The 27,909-nt window shown below is 42.1% G+C and overlaps 1 protein-coding gene across 1 annotated transcript; it reads right to left on the bottom strand.

Moving 5' to 3' along the window:
* Positions 1 to 32: 32 nt before the first annotated feature.
* On the bottom strand, positions 33 to 26,938 carry LOC141765920 (uncharacterized). The gene is made up of 14 exons (XM_074632231.1): positions 26,675 to 26,938; positions 11,262 to 11,335; positions 10,444 to 10,529; positions 10,191 to 10,230; positions 10,011 to 10,091; positions 9,544 to 9,651; positions 9,321 to 9,430; positions 7,827 to 7,875; positions 5,538 to 5,658; positions 4,452 to 4,546; positions 4,160 to 4,225; positions 3,901 to 4,000; positions 3,323 to 3,475; positions 33 to 3,212 (listed from the first exon to the last, which is right to left on the bottom strand). The coding sequence occupies exons 2-14, from the start codon at positions 11,325 to 11,327 to the stop codon at positions 1,876 to 1,878; spliced, it is 2,412 nt and encodes an 803-aa protein (XP_074488332.1). The 5' UTR covers positions 11,328 to 11,335; positions 26,675 to 26,938; the 3' UTR covers positions 33 to 1,875.
* Between the last annotated feature and the right edge of the window lie 971 nt (positions 26,939 to 27,909).

Genomic DNA, 27,909 nt, shown 5'->3' with positions numbered 1-27,909 from the left:
CTCTGTGGGAAAGAGAAAGACAACGGACAAACTAAGGTTTATCTCTTTATAAAACTCAAATAAGTAGTTGCATAAATGTACATAAGCTTTGGTCTGAGCCCCGGCATCACTGATGTCAGCCAGATTCATAAAAAAGGAGCAGTGATGTACAATTGGTGATCAGGTCGCACGACTAAAAGATACTCCAGCAAGCCAAACATACTTGTGTGCACGCCGAGATCCAAGATCTCGGGAGAGAAGAATCTCGGCAGCGAGACCAAAGTTCATGAACAAACATCTGTTAACATCACTTCCTAAGATTGAACATTGTTTTTTTAAGCAGTAACCTGGAACTCCATTAGAAATCAACTGAATACTTAAAGAGAATTGCTGGTAATGACAAAGGTCAGTGCAAAAAACAGACATAGTATATATAACGTAATATATAACTGCATGAAACAATATAAACATGTTTGACTATTAGGTCCTTTGTACAGTATGTTATGGCTCAACTTCCATTTCCCCAAGAACCTTTGCTCTGAGCAATTAAAATAAATGACATAACAGTCTCTGCAATGGCTCTAAAATATACCTGTGCATATGAATAAATTCAGCTTTGCTTCTTTCCCCGGTCCGTGACAGTATAGAACAGTGTATTTATGGGGTCTAGCTTACTATGTGCACATTCATAAATAGGCATTATAGGTAGCATTTATGTCACGGCCAGAACTAATCTTCGCAAAAGCCTTGTCACTGTGTACTCTTGTTAATGTGTGCTTAAATGCAAGGACTTCACTTTAGAGCTTGAAGTCAGTTACTGTCAACACTTCTGACCACTAGATGGAGCTACTCTTTATAAATATTGTGACATGGATTTTTACTATAACTCTGTGATGCTTTCATGAAATCCTCCTGTTAAGTCTCACCTTATTTAACCTTGATACATGCATGTATATATACATGCAACAGTACATTATTGCTGTGAAATCAAGCGTCAGACAAACGGATATAACACTGAAACCATTTCTTTGATATTGGTCATCCAAATGAGCCAATTTAAAAAAAAAAAAAAAATAAGTACCCACTGCTACCTTCCTGGGAAAAAATGACTTGACCATGACCTCACATGAATGAAACTAGCTTCTGTATTTACACCAGTGACATATTGCACCATGCGTTTCCTGTTGCAGATGGTCATAACTTTAGTGATTCTTTTAAAAGTTTGCATGGAAACTGCTTTCGGTGCAACAGTGGCCCCTTTGTTATCAAGTATTGACCTTAAGATACAGTAAAGAAACTGTTTAATCAATAGTTACTCATTACAGTTTGAAATACTGTTAAAGATGATGTGTGAGCCTGCTCACAGTTAAACCATACATGCAGTGTAAATGTATAGGCTTTGGGGTGCTTAAGCAAAGATGACCTTACTCTGAAGCCCTTCAAAAAGCCCTTGCGCTAGCGTTTGCTAGCCTCAGTGCACTGCGATCAGGTTTAAGACACTTTTGTTGGAACGAAATGGAAACTAACTGGAGATGACGCAACCGTGGGACACTCAGCTGGTATTAGATCACCTTATTTCTGTGAAATGGAAGATCAAATCTGGTCTCACGCACACTGACAAGAGTTATAATGCTCGCTTTTTGTGCATCAAACGGTAACAGCAGTTTTTAAATACAAGTTTGACACTTAGAAAAGTTAACTGCCCTTACAAAAAAAAAGGTGCACGTATCACATAAATCTGTACATATCAATGAAAAAAAAGTCCTTTCACACATACACACTGAATAGCTACTGGCCTTTGACCTCTTAAATGGCTTTGAAAACTAAATCAAGCATTAACAGAGAGTTTGAATCATATTGGCATAATCAGTAACACTTGAATGATACTTGGACACTTCAAAAGGTCACCGATTTGGGTAGTTGCTGTCCACCTGGAGGCATCCTGCAAAAGTCTGGGCTGGATCGGACCAACGGCACCCCTACTGCCGACTGTCCTGAGGGCCTGGAGTGGCCTGGGGGTGACCCGGTGTACAACAGCGGTGCTGGGAAAGCAGAATGGTCCCTGGGGCCCCGAGAGAAAGGCTTAGAGTAACCGGGCGAGGTGGCTCTGTGTGCGTCTGAACAGCTGGCAGCGCCACACTGGAAGGTACTAAGTCTGTCAGCAAAACTAGCCGGAGGAGGGGGGATGATGGAGTCCTCCACCCAGCTGTCCTCTACTTCATATTCTGGCTCCTGAGGCAAACTGGAGAGAGCGCACAGCGAGGGAGGAGTAGGAGAAGGCGAAGGAGGGATGAACACAGGAGGTGGAGGCACAGGGTAGAGAGCGGGGTCGTAGTCCCTGACAGTGTTGTGTGGGGGAATGCCGTGCATGCTGGGAGTTTCTTCGGGCGTTGAGCCCAGCAGCCTCTCCAGGTGGCGGTCGTCTTCGTCAGCCTCAGAAAGGTTGTCGTACTGGGAGGTGTTGGAGGGCCGCCGGTCTCCCGCCTGCACCGGGACATAGAGAGAGACTGGGAACTTGGTCGGCTTTTGGGGAGGAAGTCTGGGAGAGAAGGAGGAGGAGGAGGATGTGCTGGAAACACGGGGAGGAGGGGAAGGCTTTGAGGGAGGAGGAGGTTTTTTCTGTGTGGGGGCAAGAGACATGGGTGGTTTTGGGCATGGTTTTGGAGTTAGCTTCATTTGAGTGACCAGTGGTGAGGCTGAGCGGGGGGAAGGAGAGCGCCGCTGGGTCTCAGTGTAAAATAAAGGTGGAGGTGGCAGGTCTGGAAGGTCCATGATCTCCTCCTCAGTCTGCACAGCAAGAGCTTCCAAAGGAGGGGGCTCATAGGGTGGAGGCCAATCCACAGGCTCTTCCTTGCTCTCCGGTTTTTCCTCGGTCTGGTTAACTTCTGGAAGCGACTCCTTCACATCTCGGTTCAACCCGTCCTCGGCACAGGGTTTCTCTGCTTTTGGAGGTAACGGAGGTGCTCTGGACGGCCTTAAAGGAGAAGGTGTTCCTTGTGTGTGGACTACAACTGGGTCAGGTGAAGGCAGAGGAGGTGTTCTCGAGTCCTGGGGCTCTGCAGGAGAAGGGGTCTGGTGTAGGGTGATGCTGTCCGTTTGTTGGGCCTCTGCGTCGGGCTGGCTGTTGGGCTGCAGGTTTATTTTGACCTCCAGAGGAGACTCGGGCTGCAGAGGCAGGAGGAGAACTGGTCTCTCTAGACCCAGGGGTGTCTTTGGCAGCTCCTCTGACTTAGCTAAAAAAAGGAAATGGAACATAGAGAAAAAAATACTTTAGGATGTATCCGACAAAGAGGCGAATGCAGCTTTATACCGAAAAATAAAAGGGAATAAAAGACAACCGCACCTGGAGGAGGTTGGTCCAGCTTTTTACTGCGAAGCTCAGACATAGAAGCCTGTAACTGTTCAGCCACCACGTCATCAGGCAGGAAGAAAGAAACAGCCACCTGCTCCTGGAGAAACTCCCTCAGGTCCTCTAAGGGAAACTTCTGCAGGCGCTCTGATGTGGACGCACACAATACAGACACAAAAAGTTAACTCATAGAATGGGCGATGCTAATCTATATGAGGTTACACATCAGGTAAACCTCTGTGATGTGAGCCGTGATTAGAAATGATGTTGTTAAAGATTTCAACACAGGCCTAACTTCAAGACACCCAAGTAACTGTGCAGAGGAGATGCTCATGCAGGCGTCCAATGAAAAGTCAGCTTTCCATTTTTCTCCACAGCAACCGCCCACTTGCATTATGTAAGCCGTCCAGTTAGGAGGCAGCCAAGCGAGAGGCAGCCAAGCGAGAGACAGCGTGCGATGTAACACTCACTGGTACAGCAACAGCAGCCGAGGCTGTATCCGGGCATGAAACTGGTTTGACTCGTTCAGCGCTGCACGGCACGGGAGATAACGTGATCATCCTCATACTCACTCTTGTGTAACTTGAGGGTTGTATAAGCCATGGCGGTTAGCATCTTCTCCCCTTCCATTATGTAGATGTCCCATAAACGCAGGGTGAGGGTGAAAGGGGTCTGTTATGTAAGACACAACAGCAGCAGATTAAAAAATAATAGATGGTGGTTCCATTGTCAAAGCATTATACTGTTTATTGCATTTAAATACAGAATCCGTGTGTTACTAGATATAAACAGGGAAGAACATTCATGCATATAGGAAATCCAAATACTCACTCTGTCAATGAAGCACTGCAGAAACCATTTGGTGGTGTAAATCCCTGTTGTCATCTGCTCCTTGTCCTGTGGGGCAAGAATTATAATGAGGAATAGTCTCTATGGGAAGTCATGGACTCGCAGCAACATTCTGAACACGTGGCCTTTTGCAACATAAATTAATTCATCAAATGATGAGAAATGACCCGAATAAATCGGCTGCAGCCCCATGACCTTCTAAGCAATCAGTCATTAGCCCCACGTCTCTCGCGCGGACAGAAAGCATGAGTCGTACAGATGCGCTTTAACTTACCAGGTGTTTCTTCAGCTTTGGCAGCATTTTGGAGAGGATGAGCTCATGGTGGGCCTGGAAACGGTGCAGCTTGGGAAATCCCGGGATGAAGAACCCTAGCATGGTGAAAAAAAAAACTGAATCAGCAAGTCATAAATGGTGTGTGGTAATAGTGGAGACATAATATTTATAAATGAAAACGTATTTCCCCTCTTGCAGGACGTGATCAAGGGCACTGAGACAACATGACAAGATCTGTAATATCTCTATCTAAAGATCTTGCTGGCAGCAAGTAAGAAGACCATTACAAAATACTGGCTTCAGAAAACTGTCCAACTGCTGGCCTCTTTGTCAATATTGTTAAACACCTACATCTTCTAGAATAGAGGAGCTACTTCATACGACTCCAAAAAGAATTGGGAAAAAAACGGGGGGAAAAATGATCAATGAAAACATTTACTTAGCGAATGGGACAGATATTTCATAATTACTGTACTGTATGCAATATTTAAATAATAATTAAATTGTTTTATTTTTAAATTTGGCTTCATTTACTGATCATCCCATGACATCAATTTGTTTTTTTGGGGGGTTTTTTACCTGTTATTTACTTTTTGCCCGTTGTTGTTGTAATGTCAAAAATTGTCATAAATAAAAAGTTTCCAAAAAAAAAAAAAGATCTGAAATTTCCTTTTCATCATGTGGAAAATGTTGTAAATTTGCTTTCCTGTGGGGCGAATATGGTAGCAGCAATATTATATGAAAATGTGTGTGGAGAGTTGTGAAACCAGACAGTCATACATCAAGTGTTTTTAAATATTTGGATGTTTCACTCATGAATAAAAGTTTTTGAGTATATATTTTCAGATTCTTATAGACTTGTGCATATTTAGATATTTGTGTACACATTCACAAACATGAGTATGCTTTCACAGATTGCAATACACATCTACACACAAATCTGAGTAGGCACATATGGATTGAATTACAGTTTCACGAGTCACACACACATTTTCAACGAGAACAGTTATGGTATTTGATGTCTAAACATTAAATCGGCTCTGCTTTTGTTTTCCGTCTGTCTTCATTTCCTCCTCCGTCTCTCACCGTGCATGGCGTGCTTGCTGTTGGTGAGGAGCTGGGACAGAGCCCAGAAGGCCTCTTCCTCATTCAGGTACATGAGCAGGATGGCAGCAATCTGACTCATCCCCTGGCAGTAGCTCACCTCCTGGGGGAAACACAGGAGCAGAGGCAGGTTCAATTAAACAGAATGGGGCAAATGAGAGGAATTATTCATAATTTAATAGAGCACACACACACAGGCCGAGACACGAGAGCACCTGAATGTCTGATGTGGTCTGAAGCCAGACGTGTGTGGCTGTACCTCACACGAGGACCTACTGTACACGCAGCTACGCTATTCTAAACACTTTTACCGAAGGTTGTTCAAATATTTACTGTAACCCAACATCTATTCTCAGTAATGTCATGTCTTCAACTTGAATTCGCGCCAATTTGACTCCACGATGATCCGATGATTTACGCTAAACACATCGCCCCTTGGCAAGCGCACATACACAAAACCGGACACACACTTGGTGTTTGTCCATATTAAGGCCGATTTATGGTGCAGCCAGAAATGGACACTCTGAAGTATCCTTTCAAGGAAATACAGTAAATATAAATCAGGGTTACACGGAAGTTAAACTACACATTCTCCACATTCTTCTCTATCATCACACAGGCAAAAAGGACAAACACACACATACCCCCCCTCTCTTTCTATCTCGCTCTCTCCTACTGACCCAGTTTCTTCTGAGCAGTGTGTGTGAAGAGGGGGAAAAAGGAAAAAAGGAACAGCACATGCCCATTTCCTTTGGCTCAAATTCCTCTAACGCACTACAGAGCCCAATCAGAAAAGCAGATTTGGAACTGTGTTTGTGTGTGGGAAGATGTAATGTACTGTACACAAGGCTGTCTTTGAATGGCAATGTTTCCATCCATACCAGACGGCAGAGATCTGTGCTTATGTGAGAATTAACATATACGGGTTAATCCAAATGCAAATGTTGAGATTACGATTTTTAGGTTGTAATGGGCTCAGTTTTAAAGCTAGCGTGATGATACAGACATCATATGAAGCTAGAAAACCTAAGGAATCCATGTCATACTAGCTTGTAGCGAAGGAGGCTAAATAACGCTCCAAACATATGGTACATTTTGGCGAGGAAAAACGGGCATGGTCATTTTCCTTTGACCTCTGACCTCAAGATATGTGAATGAAATGGGTTCTATGGGTACCCACGAGTCTCCCCTTTACAGACATGCCCACTTTATGATAATCACATGCAGTTTGGGGCAAGTCATAGTCAAGTCAGCACACTGACGCACTGACAGCTGTTGTTGCCTGTTGGGCTGCAGTTTGCCATGTTATGATTTGAGCATATTGTTTTATGCTAAATGCAGTACCTGTGAGGGTTTCTGGACAACATTTGTCATTGTTTTGTGTTGTTAATTGATTTCCAGTAATAAATATATACATACATTTGCATAAAGCAGCATATTTTCCCACTCCCATGTTGATAAGAGTATTAAATACTTGACAAATCTCCCTTTAAGGTACATTTTGAACATATAAAAAATGTGTGATTAATCGCAATTAACTATGGACAATCATGCAATTAATCACGATTTTAATCGATTGAGAGCCCGTAGTTGAGACACACATGCGTTTACTCGCAGACAATTCTTACTTAATTGTAAAAGTCCGATTTGACAACACAGAGAAACTCTGGCTTGTGGTAGAGAAACTACAGAGGGACTTTTAAAGTAGGAAGGAATCATCATTGTGTCTGACCTCAGCATCCACAACTGCATTTCAAACACATTATTATAAAGCAAGGGCTGTTAAGATTATAAATGTATGTTGTTAATTAAACAAAAAAGGCCTGGTTTGGCCCGTCATGACAATGTAGTTAGTACTTGAGGTGTAACAAAATGTTATGTTTGTAATTTTTTTGGGGGATAAATCAAGATAACCAGGCTCATTTGCGCTGTTTCCTCGCCCGTTAAATGATACACAATGTCAAAGGGGAACTCGGTCTAACGATGTGAGTGCTGACTATGCATGTGGGTTCACTGGTGGTCTGACTGTTACACTGCGTTGCTGTACATTCAGGCAGCACCACCACGCTCATAAATAAAAGATCTCACCCCAAGGCTCTAAAACAAGAATGAGAACAGATGGGTTTAGAGTGCTCGGCCTGTTCTTCGCTGTATGGAAACTAACGCACTTGATGAGACTGTTAAAGCAATGACGTGCTGCACAGCCAATTTAGACTCCTCCATATTACATAACACACACCTAGGTATGCACATATTTACACACACACTTACCGTGTTGTAGACAGAGTAAGCTGCTAGTACATGAAACAGTGCCTGCTGCCTAGAGAGGGAACAGAGAAACCGCCAGTTAAAATGAGGATGTGGTTCCTTAGCAACAATCGAACAAGCTGAAACAGTGTGTCGGAGTTTATTCCATGAAAATCCCCGGAGGCCACATGAGTAATGATTTCTCAACCACCTCATCCCTAAATTAACTCCATTAATCAGCACAGACAGACTTAAAACAGCTGCAAATATTTCTGGGGAGGCTGAGAAAACCACGGCTGCATCTTATCATCCTGGCAGTGTTTTGTATAAATCTGTATGTGTGTGTGTGTGTGTTTGTGTGGATAGTCTGTCCCTCTACCCAGTGGTCCTACGCCTGAGCTATCCAGCTGTGCTTTTAAGTATTAATGAAGGGCGTGTGTGAAAGCATTTCTGTGATCTATTAGTGATGGAGTGACAGAAAAAATCTAATTTTTCAGAATTTATGTTTTTAGGGATCAATAAGAGTAAAACGATTTTCATCATATTTTCCCAACGTGTGCAGCTTCTATCCGACCACAGGGTTGCGTGCCGCGTGTCTGATTACATCTGGAGTCCCAACTGTTTCAGACAGTGAACACAAGGCAGCTATTGTGTGTGCGAGTGTGAATGTGTATTTGAGCGGAGAAGAGGCATTAACGAATATAATGCAGGCGAGAGAGGATGTCTCCCCTCCAGGCCTCTATAGTAAATACATGTCTTATAGACAGAGACCGGAAAAGCAGCTTGAAATAGCTGTCAGTGTCTCGGTGTGAGTGAGACAGCTGTTGACCTGCAGGGAAGGAGTGGGCAGCCAAGCAGGATGGAGCGGTGTTTTGGTCTGTTTGGACTCGGTGGCTTTGTATTGAAGGGGAAGTACGTTACAAAGAGCGAAGAGGAGAGCTCTCAGTCGCACTCCTTGTCAGAATTAAACTGACAAGGACAAACCAGTAGCTTCCAGATGTTCAAACTCACAGCTATCCCACACAACTGTGTTCTGAAGCTCATTTAATGTGAGTTTAATCTATAATTTTAATGTATCAGCATTATATTGACATGTGCAGTGTTATTCTGTACATGTACATTTGATGTCGGTGAACATTTCTGTATGAATGTCATTTCCTGTGGGGCTTCGTGCACTGACAGGAAGGCTAATAAAACACAGAGGAGGAAACCACCGATTTGGTTTTGTGCGTGGGTTTGTGTGTGTGTTTAAGCCCGAGGTCACACTCTGTATTGACTTAGCAAGGGCAAACCTGAATATGTGAGGTGGCAAAGAAAATACAAACAAGAACTTTGGAGACACTCATACGGACACAAACGGTGCTTTTACTGTCTAAAGGTCAGAAAAGTAGTCATATGATCCAGAGGAACATTAGCAGTGTGTTTGCTTCAATAAACGCTTGGAATAGGTACAAATTACTTCTGATGTGACTAGATAAACTGAAATACAAGCCGTTCCAGGCAGCTTTAAGAACTCACTTGACCCCAAAGCGGTCCATGAACATGATGTGGTTCCTGAAGGTTCTGTTGACGTCCAAGTCGATCTGTTTGATCTCTGTGGAGAAGCTACGAGCCTGCAGCTTCATTCTCTGGAGGAGAGAAAAAGGACAAATGGTGTTATAAAAGCTAGGCGACTGTCAAAATTTACCTTTTCACAGTATCTACATTTTAGAAGAATAGTCATCACTGTTAATATTCACACCTCGTATTTTCCGTCGTTCTCTTCTTTGACTTTGTCTATGTCCAAAAGCAAGGCCCAGGCCTGGCCTCTCAGCTGCAGAGGGATGCCTTTATACACACGCTTCACCAACTGAAACACATGTGACACATGAGCAGACGTGAATGGGGGCTCTTTAAAACATAAGACTTTATGTTCACCACAACAACTAGAAGAGAGAGCCAGAGGGTCACGTATAAATGCTGCTTTATGGGATGTTGGCTGTCTTGAACAACAAGGACTCATCACAGGCACTTATGTGCTTGCTTTAACTGTCTAGACTGAAGAGGAGGGAGGGATAAGGGAATAAGCTGTGGTTAAAAGGAGAATGGAAAACAGATTATTAACAGAAGCGGAAATAATTCATCAAATAGTTGAGAAGGAAAAAAAAGGGAAGAGAGGGCTAAATTGAACCCGCATGTCGTTGTGTCCACCGCTACTGAGTTACACACCTTTTCACTGTTCCTGTACTTGTCCCACTTCTTCACCATCTTCAGCCATTTCTCCACTCGCTCGATCTCAAGGTGCTTTTGCTGGAGAGGGGAAAGACAAACATACAATGAGGGCCACTGCCATATGTGAAAGAAGGGCGTAAACATATCACACGCAAGGTCAAGATCTGAAGTTGATACCTTCTCTTCAAGCGCACTGGGCGTTGGCAGCGCTTCCTCACTGGAGCGGGAAAGCAGAAATACACAACATGTATTAGAAATAGGGGACATATAGTATCTGAGTTTGGTAATAATATAAGACATCATAATGTGAGAAAGATGAGAGAGAGAAAGAGAGGAAGAGGGGACAGATGTAATCTTGATACAAATGTTGTTCTCCTAGATTTCAAACTGCTGCAAGGAAGCTGTCAGAGCTTTAAGTCGGGTAACTTACTGCAGGAAGCCGAAACGGTCAGTAACCTTATAGAGGTTGTAGTCAGCATCCTCCCATGGGTCAATTTTGACACCCTCCTGCCTGCCCTGAAACAATACCACACCATGAACATAAAATATTGTATGCATTCAAACTGTTTAAAAGAGACTTGTGATGGTGCTTGTGTGAACTACAAACAAAATGTGATACACACAGGACAAGTAGAATACATTGAACATGCTAGTAGGTAAACAGTGACGACGGTGAAAACACATTTTCTGTCTTTTTTGTGTCTGCTTTACTCGATCGATCATTAAAATTACACTAAACAGACCGACATGTTCTGGTTTTTGTCTTCTATTAAACATGTGATTCTCTTGTTTTCCTAATGGGTCACTTAATAGTGTTTTAACCTTAATTTGTGGACTACAAATGCAACATCCACAGTCACTCTCACAGTCACAGTCACTTAATTGATCGGTTCATACATTGCAAGCACCACTCAGGGCCTCACTCAGACCATCAGCTCCTCCATTTAGATACATCTTTACTACCCTTCTTTGAGGAAATATCATGGATCATGATTTTACTTTTTAGATTGGATCATCTTTACAAAGACTTTCATGAACCGTCTGTGCCTGATCTTTGGCAGTGGCTGAAATCTGTTCCAAAGAAACTGCAGGTAAATGCTCCGCTGTGTAGTTTCCTCCAACTGAACTGTGACAATTTGTCGATTTTTAAGCTACAAAACCTCAAGTGCTTTATTTGTGTTTATCATAAACGTCTGAGCGTTGTCAGAGTTAGGTGATGGTACAGTATTCCTGTGTGCACACACTTACCTTGTCATATTTAGAGATGATTTCAGCGCGTTCCTCTGCTATCAATGTCTCTATGTCCTTCTTCATGTCAGAATCTGGAGGAAAGCAAAGAAAAATAACATTCATAATTATCATAATTGGCATAAACCACACTAATGTGACAGAATATTGACATTTATGAGATATTGTAGCTTGGCGATTTAAGGATGGTTGTTGGTGAGGAAGATGAGAGATGATCACATACTTTTAATCTACTGAATCTATAAATGGACACTTTTTTTCTGACTGAACTTATTGTTTTAGCTCAATGAGTTTATTAACATGAGATTTATTAATAGGATCTGCTCAAGTTGAGGTCAGAGTGCAGGTCAACTACAGAACATTTGAGGTGGTGGCATCTTACCCCTTCAGATGAAAAAGACCACATCTCCATACATCTCACCATCAAATCAACTTAATATTAGAAACTTTCTTACTTCACCAAAACCCAAAACGAACAGTAGCACATCTGACAATTTATACAAATTGCTGTTCTTTAAAAGTAGGCTCGGCGTAGCATGCTCGAGTCTATAAGGAGCCACAGTGTGAAGACACAAGCCACAAGGCCATCAGCAACTTCCTGTTAGTGTGGCCAGAGCTTCAGCTGACAAAACGGTCAGTGTTATAACAGCTCGAGTTCACAGATTCTCAGTGTTCACGATTAGTGGTATTACTGAACAATACTCTGCTATTTTGTTAAAGAAATAATCGTCACAACATTCAAAAGTGTATTTTATGTATTACAGAGAATTGTATAGTGCCCTTTAAAAAGGAGGCTGACTTTGAGTCACTTGGTTAACAAGCAGTGGTACGCAAAAATAAAAAAAGTTCGACCTGATTAGGATAGAGGATATGTTACATCCGACTGTCACTGGCTGTCATGGGCTTAAGAGTCTGTTTCGCACCTTCCAAATGTGTCTAAATTTCAGGCTGTAAATGCAAATAATTTGTCTGATAAGGCCAGCTCAGGTCAGACTGCGAGTGGATCAGAACGGTTTAGCTTTCCAACCGTTTTCCCTCTCTTGATTTTGTATAAAATACTGTGTAAAACAACCCAACAATCCTCTGGTGTGTTTCCAGAGTCATACGGGTTTATTACTTTGTGATCAATAATCAGTTTTAACCTTGAACCACTGGAAAAAATGACATAAAGAAAGAAAAAAAACATGTACATTTTCGATCTGTGTGTCATTCGAGAGTTAATCAGAAGCAGACAGTCACAGTAGGCCAGGGGTCATGTAAGGCAATGTATGAAATGTGACACACAGTGACAGTCATGGGACTTTATGATTCTAGATGTGGGTGTACATCCGCATTGGTAATAACTCACAATACTGAAGAAGCAAACAGACTGGCCTGAGCCCTGAGGACAGAAACAGAGAAGTGGTCTACCTGAGGCCAGACCAGAACTGTGATGCTCCTGGAGCCTCAGACACCCCCTCCCTTTTTCTCACAGTATAACCCCCGTCCTGACCCCCAACTGCCCCGCTAAGCCTGCCTCTAGCCTTACCAGGGCTGATGAGCTCTGGCAGCAGGCTCGGCTTCTTTAGCAGTTGTCAGAGCTGAGAGAGAGAACAGCCTCACCTCTCGTTTGCCAGACCAGCATCTCGGAGTGATGTTTGGATATGAAGAATATGCCAGTTATGCTTAACAGGCACAGTGGAGGATGGGAGATAAAAGAAACCGATGCAAGACCCAGGCCAGTCGCACCCTTTGAATGTACTGTAGGGTATTAAAGCAGCAGGGTTAAGGACCTCCTGCTAATCTGGTGTTTATTTTAAGCAACAATGTAGACAACAAGGCCTTTGTCATCACGCTGACACCTTAGGACAGATGCCCAAGCTGAGACAATTTAAATGAGAGTTGATGTCTTTCAACAGGCAGATGATACTAGAGCTACAGCATTTTACATCAAATGTAATCAACAAAATGAGTTGTCAGTTGTGACAGTCCAAAACCAACATGATTTCCTTCAGTGTCTATGTGTTAGAAAAGGTCATACGTTATAAGGACAACTCTACAGCCCATTGCAACAAATACCATGACTGAGGAATACTTTCACTGACGTTTCACAACATGTGTAGCCAGCAGAGGCCTCAGGCGCTATGTGTGTCTGGCATGCCTCGCAACAACAGGTGTGAAGGCACCTGCCGCCTCACACAAACGCCCTTTAACATTTCACTACAGACCCTTGTGCCTCGTGCAGCTGACCGCGACATATTTTGTCTGAAACGATTTACATTTACAGTACACAACATAATTTACACCGTGGATCCACTGACGGATAAGTTAAACAGGGTAGGTCATTGGTTGGTTCAGATGTGATGGCTCTCTCCACATCTTTCTACATTTACTGTCTGAGTAAATTTAACTAAACTAGAAGTAGGAATTTCATTTTATACAAATGTGAGAGAAAAAAGAGATAAGGTAAACGCACAGGACGGTAAGTGAGAAAGCCAAACTGAAGCTTTATTTTATGCTTTCCATCAGGTACCAAGTCTCATAACCATAAAACCCCAGCTTCCAGTCTTCTCCATCAAAACAACAGCTGAGTCTCTTGTCTAACAGGTGGACAGTGAAACCACCAGACCACTGAACAAATGGCCTCTGCTGTTCTACGCTTTCCTTTTTTACAATTTCCCTTTTCTCGTCCATCTCAGGTCAAACCTATTTCAGTTTTTCTGAGGCGTCAGGCATATTTTTCTGAGCAGCTGAGTAAGCAGCCTGCGAGGCGAAGCCCATTAACATGGCTCTCACTTTGCCTATATCATATGATGAGGGGGGAAAAAGCCTGCATAGTACTTTACATTCACAAGTCTGCTGTGACAAGAAGAGATTAGGTAATGATAAAGCGGAGATCGGTTACTTTCTGTATGTTACTGCCCTCTCAAGGGGTGGGAAGTATTACAATGATGTCTGAACTACAGAAATGTTTTACATTAGAATTGATGTGAAACGTTGTGTTGAAAGCCCGTTGGTGTCTGCTGTTTATTTGAATATATACGGCTTATAAAGGCTAAATAGGGGGCATGAAGTAAAGTGTTACCTTAAAGATATTTTAGTTAACAAATGTATACCACCAGGCCAATAATTAGGGCTGTGTTTACGCTGACGGTCATCATCATAAAATAAGCTTATTTTCTTTCCCTGGCTATAATTGTCATTTCACAGATGAATAATTGTACCAAGTCAAAACATGGCCACACATGAATGGCTAGAGTTGTAAGACCTATTCTAAGCAACACATGACTAACTTCAAGTCTCTGGAGGGGGGCCTTGAACTTAGTCATGATAGTCTGAAAGAATAAAACAGAGATGTTTTTCATTCAAGCAGCGTGTGAGCTTGTTTTCAATCAAGTATCTACTAGGTAAATTAGTGTCAGAGGTCTGTTATGCTTCATCTTTAGGTTCCAGCTGCTCACTTCCTGTGTTGAGTCTCCTGGCTGCTGATAGTATTGTGTCGGGGCCAGGAAGAAAAGGAAACCAGTGACCGCCACTCCTACAACAACAGGTTCAATGAGAACTGCAACAAGACTGTGACAACAAAAATGGGTCCAACCGAGGAAAACCCTTTTTACGGATAAAGCTTCAAATTATCCAGACGTTGGCGTTTTGGAGTCAGCAAGAAAAGACATGAGTAATGCCACAAAGTGGTCAGTTCACATTAACACTACTGGTATTTTGCTTGTGAGTCACCAACACAGCTGAGGCCCACGGCCGCCCCTCCTCAATGGGGCGATCCGTCAAAGGCATTACATCTCGCGGTTGGCTCAAAGAAATGTACTTTGAACAGCTCTTTTTCAAGTGGTGGCTAGAAAGGTGGCTGGATGTGGCGGGGATCAGGGTGTCAAACGGATGGAAGCTGGAGGGAAAAGAGTGAGTAAGCAGCAGAGAAGGTCACTGAGTGGGAGAGAAATCACGCAAATACAGTCAAACATCACACCTGGGGGAGTGTATAGTTAGTAGGGGTGGGTTAGAACAAATAGAGAGATAGAAGATGTAAGCTATTTACAGCTTTTAAGTAGATTACAAGTGGAACATTTCAGATGGGAGGCAAGTCCAGAGACACCACATTAGGTATTCACATATTCCACATTTAAAAAAAATAGCAATCCTTTCGCATGTCTCTCATGAGGAGTAGGCGTAGTGAGGCAGAGGTGGATAGAAAGTGGTACGTGGGCTAGTTTAGACAGTGAGCAGACCGTGGGCCAGAGTAGCAGATAGACGCTGAATATGCAGTGAAAACCACTTTCCTGTATGGCTAAATTTTGATAACCTGCTTGCTTACAGCAGGATACAAGACGCTGAGCCTGGGGCCTAGATGACATCTTTTCCTGTTATGACATAGAGCTCTAAATCTAGCATGCGTATATAAGTTCTCAGTGCACTGTTGTAACCACATACAAGCTTGCACAGCACTCTGAATCACATCCAGCTTATAACATGGTTTTAAGCAGAGATGGGACAGTCAAAACTTCCCTTTTCTGATTTATCACCAAAATGTTCTTTCTCTTAATGTACTGCATCTTCGCACTGTGCTCAGTCTGGGTATGTGTCACGGATAAAGCCATCAGACTTTCATGAGGCATTCTTAAATGTACAGGGAGTAAAGCTGTATGCAGGTCTCAAAAACGTCTACACAAGAAAATGTAAACTGATGACATTCAATTCAAATTAGATTGTTACACTGAAATGTAACACATATATTCTGCTGTATCCGTTTACTCTTTACCCCATTTCACTGGGATGATAAAGTGTCCTCTTTTACATTTTCTTGATCCATAATCATCTCTCTTTTGGCGTATAATCAATCTTAATCTGAGCAGCAGTCGGAGTTAAGGCGGAAGATTATACAAGAGCAAAGTCAGAGTGACAGCCTGAGATTATAAAAGAAGTCTGGCAGTGGTCAACTAACTGTAGGAGCCTGGAAACTCTGAGTGCAGCGAGCAACACTGGACTGATAGTAGGGGGCGTGTATTTACTATGTGTGTGTATGTAAAGTATGTGTGTATCAGTAGGCAGACGTCTCGAGCTGAAAACCCTTTAAGTGAAACTACATCAGGGGTGGAAAGTTTATACCAACCGAACGAAGGACAGAAATAAGTTTTTCATCCTACTTACAGGTTGATTGAAACCCCCAAGGGACAGATTTATCTAATTCTAAGATCTGATCAAATTTTCATGGAGCATCTTCTTTGCGGCTGGCACTCAAAACCCCGCTGCTGGCGTGACGAAGGAGAAGACGACAGATGTTTGGTTCCTTTTTACCACTGAATGATTAGTCAATGTGGCGTGGTCAGCCAAAGGACGCTCTGGCTCCGAGATCAGACGAGTTCGGGCCATGCACTCATTCAACCGGGTTAACCTCACGGAGCATACTCCCATACCGTGCCTCTACTGTCATACATCTGTGTCCTTTATTATTAGTATGTTTCTCTATTCTGCACACGCTCAGATTAACTGAAATTACAACCCACCAATCACCGAAGGCAACTACGAAAATTCTTATAATTCTTATTTTGATGATATATTTACTACAGATATATTCTACTTACATTTGCACAGCAGAGATATCTTTAATTCTATTTTACAGTATTTTTTATTTCTTTTATCTAGATAAAAGTAGTAGTTGGTATATAGAGATTTGTAAATACGGTGTTTTTTTGTACTTACCTTGTGTCGTTTGTGTGAGTGACGTACGTTTTTGTGATTTATGTAAATTGCTGCTGTAACACATACATTTTCCTTTGGGGATCAATAAAGTCAATCGATCTATCTATCAATCTATCTATCTATCTATATACTGTACACATTATCACATGCCTTTCATTTGTGTGATTGAGTAATTTACTGTCTGTAATTTACGGTGGTGGTAGGTAATTATTTCAGTAATTACTGCAATTCAATTCACAGCAATGAACTTCAAAGAATGTATTGTAATGCGCACTATGTCATCATGCCAGTCATTACATTAGCTTAACGCTGTAGGCTCGTGGTGATTGTGGAGAACAAGCATATCGTTCCAGCTCAGAGAAGGAAGGAGGCTAACAAGCGACCACATGGCTCTAATTTCCACATGAAGAAGTCTGAAGTCCCAGATGGCTCCAGTTTTTTAATGGGTGTCAGGCACACAGTGTGTGTGCATGTAAGCATGCCCAAAAGAAGCAGAGAGAAATAGAAATGGGATTTCGCTCGAGGAGGCGGTTTCTTTATTTCCAGCAGGGGCAAGCTGTGGAAATTAATAAGAAAATGTTACAGATTTCTTTGTGCTTTGTGCTGTTAAAGTAGCTCCTTCTTTTTCACCCATCTTTTGTTAATTTCCTCTCAACGCAACGCTGATTTGGCAGTTGAAAACAAAGTCACGTTATAAAAAGGGAGCCCTTCAGAGACAGAGTATCACCGAGTTGCCCCACAGGAAATCTAAGTTGGCTGGTGATGTTCAACAGCCGTCTCTTTCTTTAAAGAGAGGTATGGAGTCCAGATGGAACTTCAGACTTCAGAGATAGAGTGAAGCTTCTCGACCTGGATAGCTGTAGGCTGCAGGCTCTAGTGTAAGCCAGAGTGTGATTCATTATCAGTGCATAATACACAATTGTGAGTAACTGGTACAAAAACCACGTACTAGGTTTTATCTAGTTTGCCACCTTCAAGCATGTTGCCTGTGATGATCAATCATTACATATACAACAAATGACGTGTATATGTAAAACACTTCAATACCATCAGCTTCCAGACAGTAAGAAGGATGCAAATGTCAAAGCCCCATGCTACCAAACATGTGTTTTGCAGGTGTGATGGTGGACAATGGCCAATTGTTTACCCTTATATCCCAGTGGTTCCTCTCAGGAATGGTACATTCTGTATAGTGGCTACTCACTCACAGCAAAGCATGACGAACAGTGTGCTAACTTAATCTAGTCTTGACTGGGTTGAAGCAACCACGGAAACTAAATAAACTCATATACTGAACTTTATGTTAAATGCATTCAAACGGCCCCGATGGAGTTGACCATGGATGTATAAAGAGAACGGAGCTGACGGGAGAGCTAGCGACGGACTTGGAGAAGTTAGCGGAAGTATACACGTGTGACTGAGGGAACAAAGGGAACTGTATATACAAAATACATATATGGAAATAAGATTGATTGGATTACATTCACCAGAAGTATAAAACATTACATGTCCCTTATAAATTAAAAAGAAAATACCACTAATTTGTGAGGGAAATGTCTTTTTCCTTAGAGTTTTGGGTTACTGGAAAACATTTAATAAACGATTGCTGACAATGACTGATATATTTGACTTCAGGACATCTCTCACTACATACATGCTGCAAATCAAAACATTTTACTGTATTAATTAACTAGAAGTGAATGATTCAACTTTTTCCCATGGTCTAGTTTTAAAAAAAGTTAACAAAAATTGCAATAAATCGTAATATCGAATCGCAATACTTGTAGAATCGCTACTACTTAAAAATCGCAATACATATCAAATCGGCACCCAAGTATTGTGATAGTATCGAATCGGAAGATAGGTGTATCCTCCCAGTCCTATATAAACTAGGGAATTGGCTCATTAGGAACGGGGACAAGAATGATACCAAATTAGGCCAATGAGAGAAAACTGCTGGGAAGCGTTGAAGGCCGGCCACTACAGTAAGTCTCCTTAACAAGAGATTCCTTGTCTTTCTTGCTGTCTGAGCCTCTCTTTCCTCTGTCTCCCTCCGATTCTTTTGTACGCTGTAGGGTTTGTGTTTATGCATGGAAAATAGCAGCGACACAGAGACTGTGTGACCCAAGGGCGAAACATCCAGAGCACAGGGACTGGGGAAAAAGCACATGGCTCAGAATAGCTTGCTGTCCCCAAGGGGCTTCTTTTCTGTCCTGCTCAAACTCTGCATTACCACTGTCGCTCTGCCTTAACGTAGCGCATAGAACACAGATTCACCAACAACACTCACCATCCCAAACATTTTCCCCCATAACAAAGGAAATAACAAGTCTGAGTCTGAGGAAGGAGAGCCCTCTATCACTTCACCCTGCATCTGACCCGGCCTGTGAACCGTCTCTGGTCCTTGCTGCTGCTGCTGCCTCCCCTATTACCTGGGGGGAGGGAGGGGGAGGGAGGGGAGGTGGTCTAAATATAACAATGACCACACAAAGTTTAAGATGCTGGAGTCGCAGGCCAGCCATAGAGGCCTTGTTTCCCAGAGTGGCAGCACATTTTTCGAGGGGTGGTATGAGGAGGACAGGAATGTCAAGGGAACAGTATTCATAAACACAAAACCACAGGACCCTGCTGAGAAAGCCACATTCTCATAAACGGATCCTCTTCGATGCAGTCATAATACCAGCAGTGAAGCTAGAGGAAAAGCTCTCATCTAGACTTTAAATAACTAGTGCTATTACATTTACAAACCAGCACTATTACATTATAAAATCCTTGTAAATTCATATTTGAATGTGAAGTTGAACGACCAATAATGCATCGTTAAGAATTGCACAAGGGGAATGCACAATATTTAGGGAAGTTATGCAACCTCCCGCTGACTGTCAGGTTATTTTTAAGTTCCAGCTTGTATCTAACCATTTTCAAAAACATCCTTACAAACTTCTCAAATCTTCCTCCTTCACTGCACCGAGATGCAAATGCCCACAGCCCCGGTCAACAAGCGCACAATAACATGAAATCTAATACTCAATGTTTGTGTACTACAAACCCTGCACCGCATCACAGCACAGCACAGCACGGCACGGCACGGCACGGCACAGCACCGGTTCTTCCAATGCCAAACTGATTAAATAATTAAAAAAGGTGAACACATAGAGAGCGTGTTGTTACTGGGGCTGTCAATCGATTAAAATATTTAATCGCGTGATAGTCCATGGTTAATCGCCATTATCGCAAATTATTCACACATTTTTTATCTGTTCAAAATGTACCTTAAAAAGGGAGATCAGTCAAGTATTTAATACTACTTTAATACAATACTCAAAATTGGAGTGGGCAAATATGCTTGCTTTATGCAAATGTATGTATATATTTATAGTGGGAAATCAATTAACAACACAAAACAATGACAAATATTGTCCAGAAACCCTCACAGGTACTGCATTTAGCATAAAAATGTTATATGTTCAAATCATAACATGGCAAACTGCAGCCCAACAGGCAACGCCAGCTGTCAGTGTGTCAGTGTGCTGACTTGACTAGGACTTGCCCCAAACTGCATATGATTATCATAAAGTGGTCAGACATAATGATGATTCCTTGCATCTACTTTAAAAGTCCCTCTGTAGTTTCTCTACCACAAGCCAGAGTTTCTCTGTGGTGTCAAATCGGACTTTTACAATTAAGTAAGAATTCTCTGCGTCAACACGTACTTACTAAAATAGACTAAACGCATGTGTGTCTCAACTACGGGCTGTCAATTGATTAAAATATTTAATCGTGATTAATCGCATGATTGTCCATAGTTAATTGCGATTAATCACACATTTTTTATCTGTTCAAAATGTACCTTAAAGGGAGATTTGTCAAGTATTTAATACTCTTATCAACATGGGAGTGGACAAATATGCTTGCTTTATGCAAATGTATGTATATATTTATTACTGGAAATCAATTAACAACACAAAACAATGACAAATATTGTCCAGAAACCCTCACAGGTACTGCATTCAGCATAAAATATATGCTCAAATCATAACATGGCAAACTCAAGCCCAACAGGCAACTCTAACTTGCCCCAAACTGCATGTGATGATCATAAAGTGGGACTGTCTGTAAAGGGGAGACTCGTGGGTACCCAGAGAACCCATTTTCATTCACATATCCTGAGGTCAGAGGTCAAGGGACCCCTTTGAACATGGCCATGCCTGTTTTGCCTCGCCAAAATTTAGCATATACTGTAGTTTGGAGCGTTATTTAGCCTCCTTCGCGACAAGCTAGTATGACATGGTTCCTTAGATTTTCTAGTTTCACATTATGCCAGTATCTTCACTCTAAAACTGAGACCGTCACAACCTAAGAATCAAAAGCTGCATTGTTGTGTTAAAGAACAGTGGCGTTTAAAATCATTTTCCTTAATGCGTTATTCTTGCGTTAACTTTGACAGCCCTAGTTGTTACCCAATGAGAAAGACCCAACCAGGGCCAAAGTCAGCTGATCTCTAGTCAAAAGCTGAGCAGAAATGATGCTAGGTTCACTGATGCACACACTTCACTGGTGATTTAGTTATCATAGTTTTCATGTTCATATTATGCTTAGAAGCACAGATTGTACATGGAAGAGGCGCAGCCTTACACCAGAGGGAAAGTGTAATGCGTGATTCAGCAGCACAAAGACTGGAGGTTAAGTCTATGGGTTAAGTATTTGGAGCCAAAACAAATCTGAAGTGGCATCTAAAGAAGACACAAACTAGAGACAATAATAGAGGGGAAATTCCAAGTCAGCCCAATTTAGCCTTTATACAAATGCCAAAAGACAAACAACAATCTGGGCTATTATCCCATAGAGCTATCACTCTTCTCCTCAGTGGTGTATCGGTTTTCAGCCCGAGGGACAATGTACAGTGTCAACAGTAGTGTGGTTACACTACTATTATTTTACTCATGATAATAGATTTGCAAATTTCACACTAGTTCCTGGCAGAAGCTCACTCTACAGCTTGAATCAAATGAACCAACACATGGTGGTGCGGTGTGATGATCATTTTGTGCAGCAAGAAGGGCTGCAACTATCTATTGTTTTCATTATCAACTAATCTATCATTGTATCGATTAATTGATTAATCATTTAGGTAATAAAATGTAACAAAAAGGTGAAAAATTCTCAAAACCATTTCCCAGATCCCAAGGGGACGTCTTCAAAGTGCTTGTTTTGTCTGACCGACAGTCCAAACCCAAAGATATTCAATTTAGATTGATATTAAAAAAAAGAGAGAAGCAGAAAATGATCACATTTGAAAAGCCCGAACCAGCGACAGTTTAGTGTTTTTATCTAGTTAAATTACTTTAATGATTTATCAATTATCAAACTTTTTTGACAGTTTTTTAATTTTCTGTTGATGGTCGAATCGTTCTAATCACTTTATTAGGGATGCACCGATACCATATCAGATATCGGGCCGATACTAACTCAGTACGGCTGGACAACATTTGGATCGGGTATCGGTGACAATGGGGCCGATCTATTCAACTCACTTCTATGTTTAACATTATAGACTGGAATTTTAATTCCTGTTTAAGTTTTGACCAATTTGTTGCTGCATTAAAACGGGTTGTTAAGGTTTTAACACGTTCCTGTTAATTTTGAAGATTTTTAACAAGTTGCTGGTGTGTGTACTTATTATTTTAATAATAAATAACAATTCAGTAAATGTATCCATGTATTTATTTGTTACATTTTGTTTCACAGCATTAAGAAAGCAATGTTTAAGTCAAGCCTGATGGTGCCTTACACATAAATGAATGATCCCAGTCACTTCCACACAGTGAGGCATACAGCTTATTAATTAAACACTGGTATCGGATCGGTACTCTGTATCGGCCGATACCCAAAGCTCAGGTAACGCTCCTGGTATTGGGACTGAAAAAGTCGGTGCATCCCTACCCATTAGCATTCATGGCCATTCTAAACAGCTATAAGAGAAAAAAGGCTTCCATACATATCAAACACATACAAATAGAGCCAGGTGATACAGTATAACATTAACAGTATACATATGGTGTAGGCTTTGGCAATATTGTGAAATAAGGGAAATCTCTTCAGCCTCACGGCAGTGCGAGTATCTGGTTGAGGTCAGAAATACCATGAGCGATATGATGGGGTTCAAATCCACTGGCTGGCTGAGGACTTTGCATGTTGTGTCTGTGAGGGTTTCCACCCACAGTTCACGCAACGCACATGCAGGTTTGTTGAACTGGAACTGGAAATAGCACCACATAGGTGTGAATGTGACAGCCAGGGTGTACCCCTGAATATGATATGGACATAGGCTATATTTCCAAGACATCCGGAAAGAAAATACTGAAACTCTGACAGAGACAAGACATTTCATGAGTCACACAGCAGGGCTAAAGCCTCTCTGTCTTCTTTATGGTTGGCAAAAGGCTTCACTTTCTGGTGCGTTTTGTGACACCCAGCATTAGGGCTTTGACGTCCATCATAAAGCCGCCATTCAGTCAGACAAAAAGGCTATTGATGCCTCTCCACTGAAATAATATTATCACAACAGAATACTATGAAGGCTGCTGATTGTTACGAGAGTCACGAGAGAACCATGAACATCAAATTTGGTCTGATAGTGATGAAACTATTGAATTACATTGAATTGTTTTGGGGTTTTTTTATCAGTAGAGTTTTTGTTAACCCAACTAAAACATTTGCAATGCTGCTGCAATGCTTTCATCCATGCAGGACAGAAATATACATCAGTGCTCTTCAATGCCTCATGCAGTGATAAGTGGTGATCTACAGTAGAAAAATGAAAGACACTTAATCACCAACTCAGAGTACCAAAAAAAAGGCTAATGCTGCTGACCGAGGCCCATTCACGGGCATAAAAACAAAATAAGGGCTCACATGCTCTGCCTCGCACGTGGCTCACATCCTGTTGGCAGTCAGATCATTGTTCAGGAGCACATTCAAGTCCCTGAAAGCTTTCTACAAACTCAATTTCAGTTTGTACCCATTTCTTAAAGTCTAACCGTACGGCTGGATTTAGCTGTTCAAAGATGAAACTTTGCCAGCAAAGCAAACAGTTAAGCCTTTTCCTTGATTTGGTGATGAAGAAAATATACATCAAGAACAATGTTATTATATCCAATAAGAATTTTAGGGGACCAAATCTTGTAGAGGCCTATAATACCACCATTTTTTAAAATGCGCTAGCTGTAAATGGGCTTCACACTAAAACTGACGATTGGTCGACTCATTGGGACTTCAGAAATCACACCATCTGACACCAAGAACACAAAGCAGAGGGAGGGACACAATGAACGAGAAAAGAAATGCTGAGGGATGGGTGGAGGGGGACTATAGTCTCACATGCTACTCATCACACAAAAGTACACCAACAGCGCTGTCACCTTTCCGGTGTGGGGCTTCCTCCTCAAACCACAAGCAGAGCGTCAAACAATGTGCCACACTAGAGGCTGAACATACACAAAATGCTCCATATGCTATAGGCTTTTGGATATGTGCATGTACTGCTAAGAGACAAAATAACTCACCATTGTACAAATGATAATCTGTAGACTGATTTGCACTGAGATAATTAGACCATGTGCACCCAAACACAAAACATAATAATCTGTCTCCTTCACTAACAATGATGCACACCAATTAAAGATTATTTCAATGTAAGGAAATTACTAGAGATGGTGTGCACTTGCCATTAGCAACATGCACATCTGCTACATTACATTGAAAACAAAAACACAATGAGGGGGGGCAAATGACAGTTCAACAAACACCACCAGACATCTGGTATAGAGGATGAGAGCTAAATCCAACTGGAGATCTTTCACTCAGACTGTCTGTAACCTCCCCCACTCTCTGCACTGTATGAACCAGTGAGACGCCCAGTTAACCTTCCAGAGGGGACCACGCATGGCATGACATGACATATACAGACCAGTAACTGGCCTACTTCTTCTGGACGCTGGAGCATCTGGGGTCTGTGTAGTGGGGCTGTGTAGGGTAAAATCCTGCCTGCTCCAATGAAAAGAACTAGGTTTGCTTTTAGACTTAAATACATTGATATAATATAATATATATAATACATAAGTTCCTTTTTGTCCCCCCATTTGTCTTTAGATTGTTCTCTTTTAATGCAAATTTTAGTGCTTTTAGTGTTTGTGAATTGTATTTGTGTCTGTGTCTGCAACTTTGTGTTCATGCTGCTGACCGTCTTGGCCAGCTCTCACTTGGAAAAGAGGTTCTTAATCTCAATGGGACTAACCTGGTTAAATAAAGTTTAAATTAAATTAAATTAAATACTCAGTGTTGGATATTAACTTTTTTGGTCCACCTGCCACTGTGGCTAGTGGATTACAAAATCTACCAGCCACTCAATAGGTTACCATTGATTTCTTTGGATGGTGAGGGAAGCAGATCTAGCAGCCACTTGCATATTTTACCAGCATTTGACTGGTGGCTGGTGCTAATTTCCAACCCTGCACATATAGGCCTACCCTTTTGTTTCGATCACAAGTATAGTTCCTTATTTTTTTTTTTTTTTTTTTTTAAACTTTGATATTTATTTTGCATTTTCAGCTCTGGGTTGAACATCATTGAGCATCCATACAGAATTCAACAAACACTTAACAAATTCAGCGAACAGTACAACATTTAACAAAAACTGTTGTCAGGGGCAGTCAAACATGTCTATATTCTCCAACAACACATGTATCATGTATCATGTATCATGTTTCATGTTCCATGTAAATGATCCATTTTTCCCAGTTTTTCTCAAAGATATTGTTTTTAATTTTTAGTTGGTACGTCAGTTTTTTCATTGAAAAAATATCACGGACAATCTCAAACCTGTGATCTTTCCCTGGAGGTTCCTCTTTATACCAGTTTCTTGTCATAGCTTTTTTGCTGGCTATAAGGATAATTTTTGCCAGATATCTATCTGCTCTATACACAACCTCTTCAATGTTCCCTATAGGTACATTACAGCACAATTGTTTGGAATAGCATATCCCATAATGTCATTACATTTACATTATTCCAGAAAGGCTTTAGTTTAGTGCAGCTCCAGAAAACATGGGTATGGTTGGCCTCCAGATTGCCACAGAGCCTCTATAGTTCCTTATTTTGACACTTGTCTCATATCTGCTATGTGCATAATGCATTGATTCAAATGCGGAACTTAAGGGTGTGAAGACTGAAACAGACTGAGAATTGGCTTAATATGCAGACAAATAGATGTTTGTTGGGAGTGGGTAATCAGAGGATAGAGGAGGCATCATATACACACATTTCTCTCCATCCAAGCACAGGGTTTTACATGCCACATTTAACTGCTGGAAAAGCCCAGTGAAGAGTGATGCAAAATCAGAAATCCCCCTTAGAGAAGCGCTCGGTCACTGTTGTTAACCACAAAAAGGGTTCTTACTAAGCTAGCCATGCAATCTAGTCTCTTACAGTAAATGGTATCTGATCCCAGAACAAGAACCAGCATCTTCATGTCTATTAATCACGTGAGCACAATCTAATTTATTGGCAAGTTGTAAAAAAAAACACACACAAAAGGACCAGATAAAGAGGTCTTTTATGGCCCCCCACGTACTAGCGTCATTAATAACTGTATATAGTGAGTGAGGAGTAAACAGTAGAGTAGAGACGCTGACGGTCAGTAGCAAAGCGTCGTTGCTGCTTACCTTTCTGGGTGACTTCCCTTCTTCTGCTTCTGCTCTGTTACCTACAAGTAGAAACAATATCCTCTATTCTCATTATCTCCCTCGCTGTTCCAGGGGAGCCAATAAACACCGTCTCTGAGCTGAAGGCTTGTTGTCCCCTGACTGACTGTCGACTATTGTCGCTGAACTCGCTGCTGGTCAAACGGACGCTCCCCCTGTAATGCTAGCCCCGGTATTCCTCTCTGCACTACGGGTCCACATGCTGCGAGCTGGCTGCAGCTGTCTGGCAGGCGGCTCACCAGTGACAGTACGACGCACGCGCACGAGCAGCGGCGGGACGAGCCTTGTAGTGATGTTTCGGTCGCGAACGAGCCGGGTCTTTGAGCCGGCTCTTTTAAGTGAACGATAAGAGCCGGCTCCCGTCTGAGAGCCATTTTTTTTCTTTCTTTAATTAAAGGGACTGTTTGTGACTTCTTACACGTATAAATCATTGTGGGTCGGTGTCCCATGTGCGCTCGCATATGCGCACTCGCGTGTGGCTACGCTGTTTAGACTCAGACTCCAACACAAACTACACGGAAGCACCAAAACCACAAAGTTATATCTTGTGACGCCTGTCTGTTAAACAGTGTTGGCGGCGGTCGTACTACGCGGGGGAGACCATACCTTTCGTCTCCAGGGCCGGAGTCTCTGCTGTACTCTGCTCCTCTGCTCCTCTGCTCGCTCCACTCTCACGTTCATGCGGGCACACTACACACTGCAGAAGACTTCGTAGCTCTGAGAATATCTAGTGACTGTACAGTGGACGTTTGTGCAGAAATAAATGCTGCAGCTCCTTGGGGACGGGGCTCCGCAGCAAGAAACGTTATCGTCTTCGACCGTGGCCGGGGGAAGACATTGGCACCCGGTCGGAGTCGATAACGTTTCTCTTCCAATACTAGGATCAGCATTGATTCATGGAGAGACCTTCGTCTGGTCAGCTAACATTACTGCCAAGCAGGTGAAATATAGAGAGATATTGTGGTTTTAGCTGACGTGTGTCGCCTCACTGTTTTGAGCGATGCTCGTTCATGTCTATGTAGAGTGAGCAAGCGCGAGCCAGACGCTGACTTTCGTTGACTTAACGGCCACAGGTCTGAAAGTTACAAACAGTCCCTTGAATTCAAGGCAGAATGATAGGACGACCTTCTCCGCGCCACGGGCACCCCATGTACTGATTGTGATTGAATGTTGTGTTAATGACGTCCGTGCGACCA

This window comes from Sebastes fasciatus, chromosome 4 (genome assembly GCF_043250625.1).
Source record: "Sebastes fasciatus isolate fSebFas1 chromosome 4, fSebFas1.pri, whole genome shotgun sequence".
Lineage (NCBI taxonomy): Eukaryota > Metazoa > Chordata > Actinopteri > Perciformes > Sebastidae > Sebastes > Sebastes fasciatus.
The sequence above is the reverse complement of the archived record's forward strand: the minus strand, read 5'-3'. Positions and strand labels throughout refer to the sequence as shown.

What these genes read in the sequence shown, in the direction of transcription:
- LOC141765920 (XM_074632231.1), bottom strand. Translation starts at nt 11,327, where the DNA reads ATGAAGAAGGACATAGAGACATTGATAGCAGAGGAACGCGCTGAAATC. An exon ending in AGAACGACGGAAAATACGAG is followed by an intron (nt 9,431 to 9,543) that starts GTGTGAATATTA and finishes TCTCTCCTCCAG; the next exon opens with AGAATGAAGCTGCAGGCTCG. An exon ending in CAAAGCTGAAGAAACACCTG is followed by an intron (nt 4,226 to 4,451) that starts GTAAGTTAAAGC and finishes CTTGCCCCACAG; the next exon opens with GACAAGGAGCAGATGACAAC.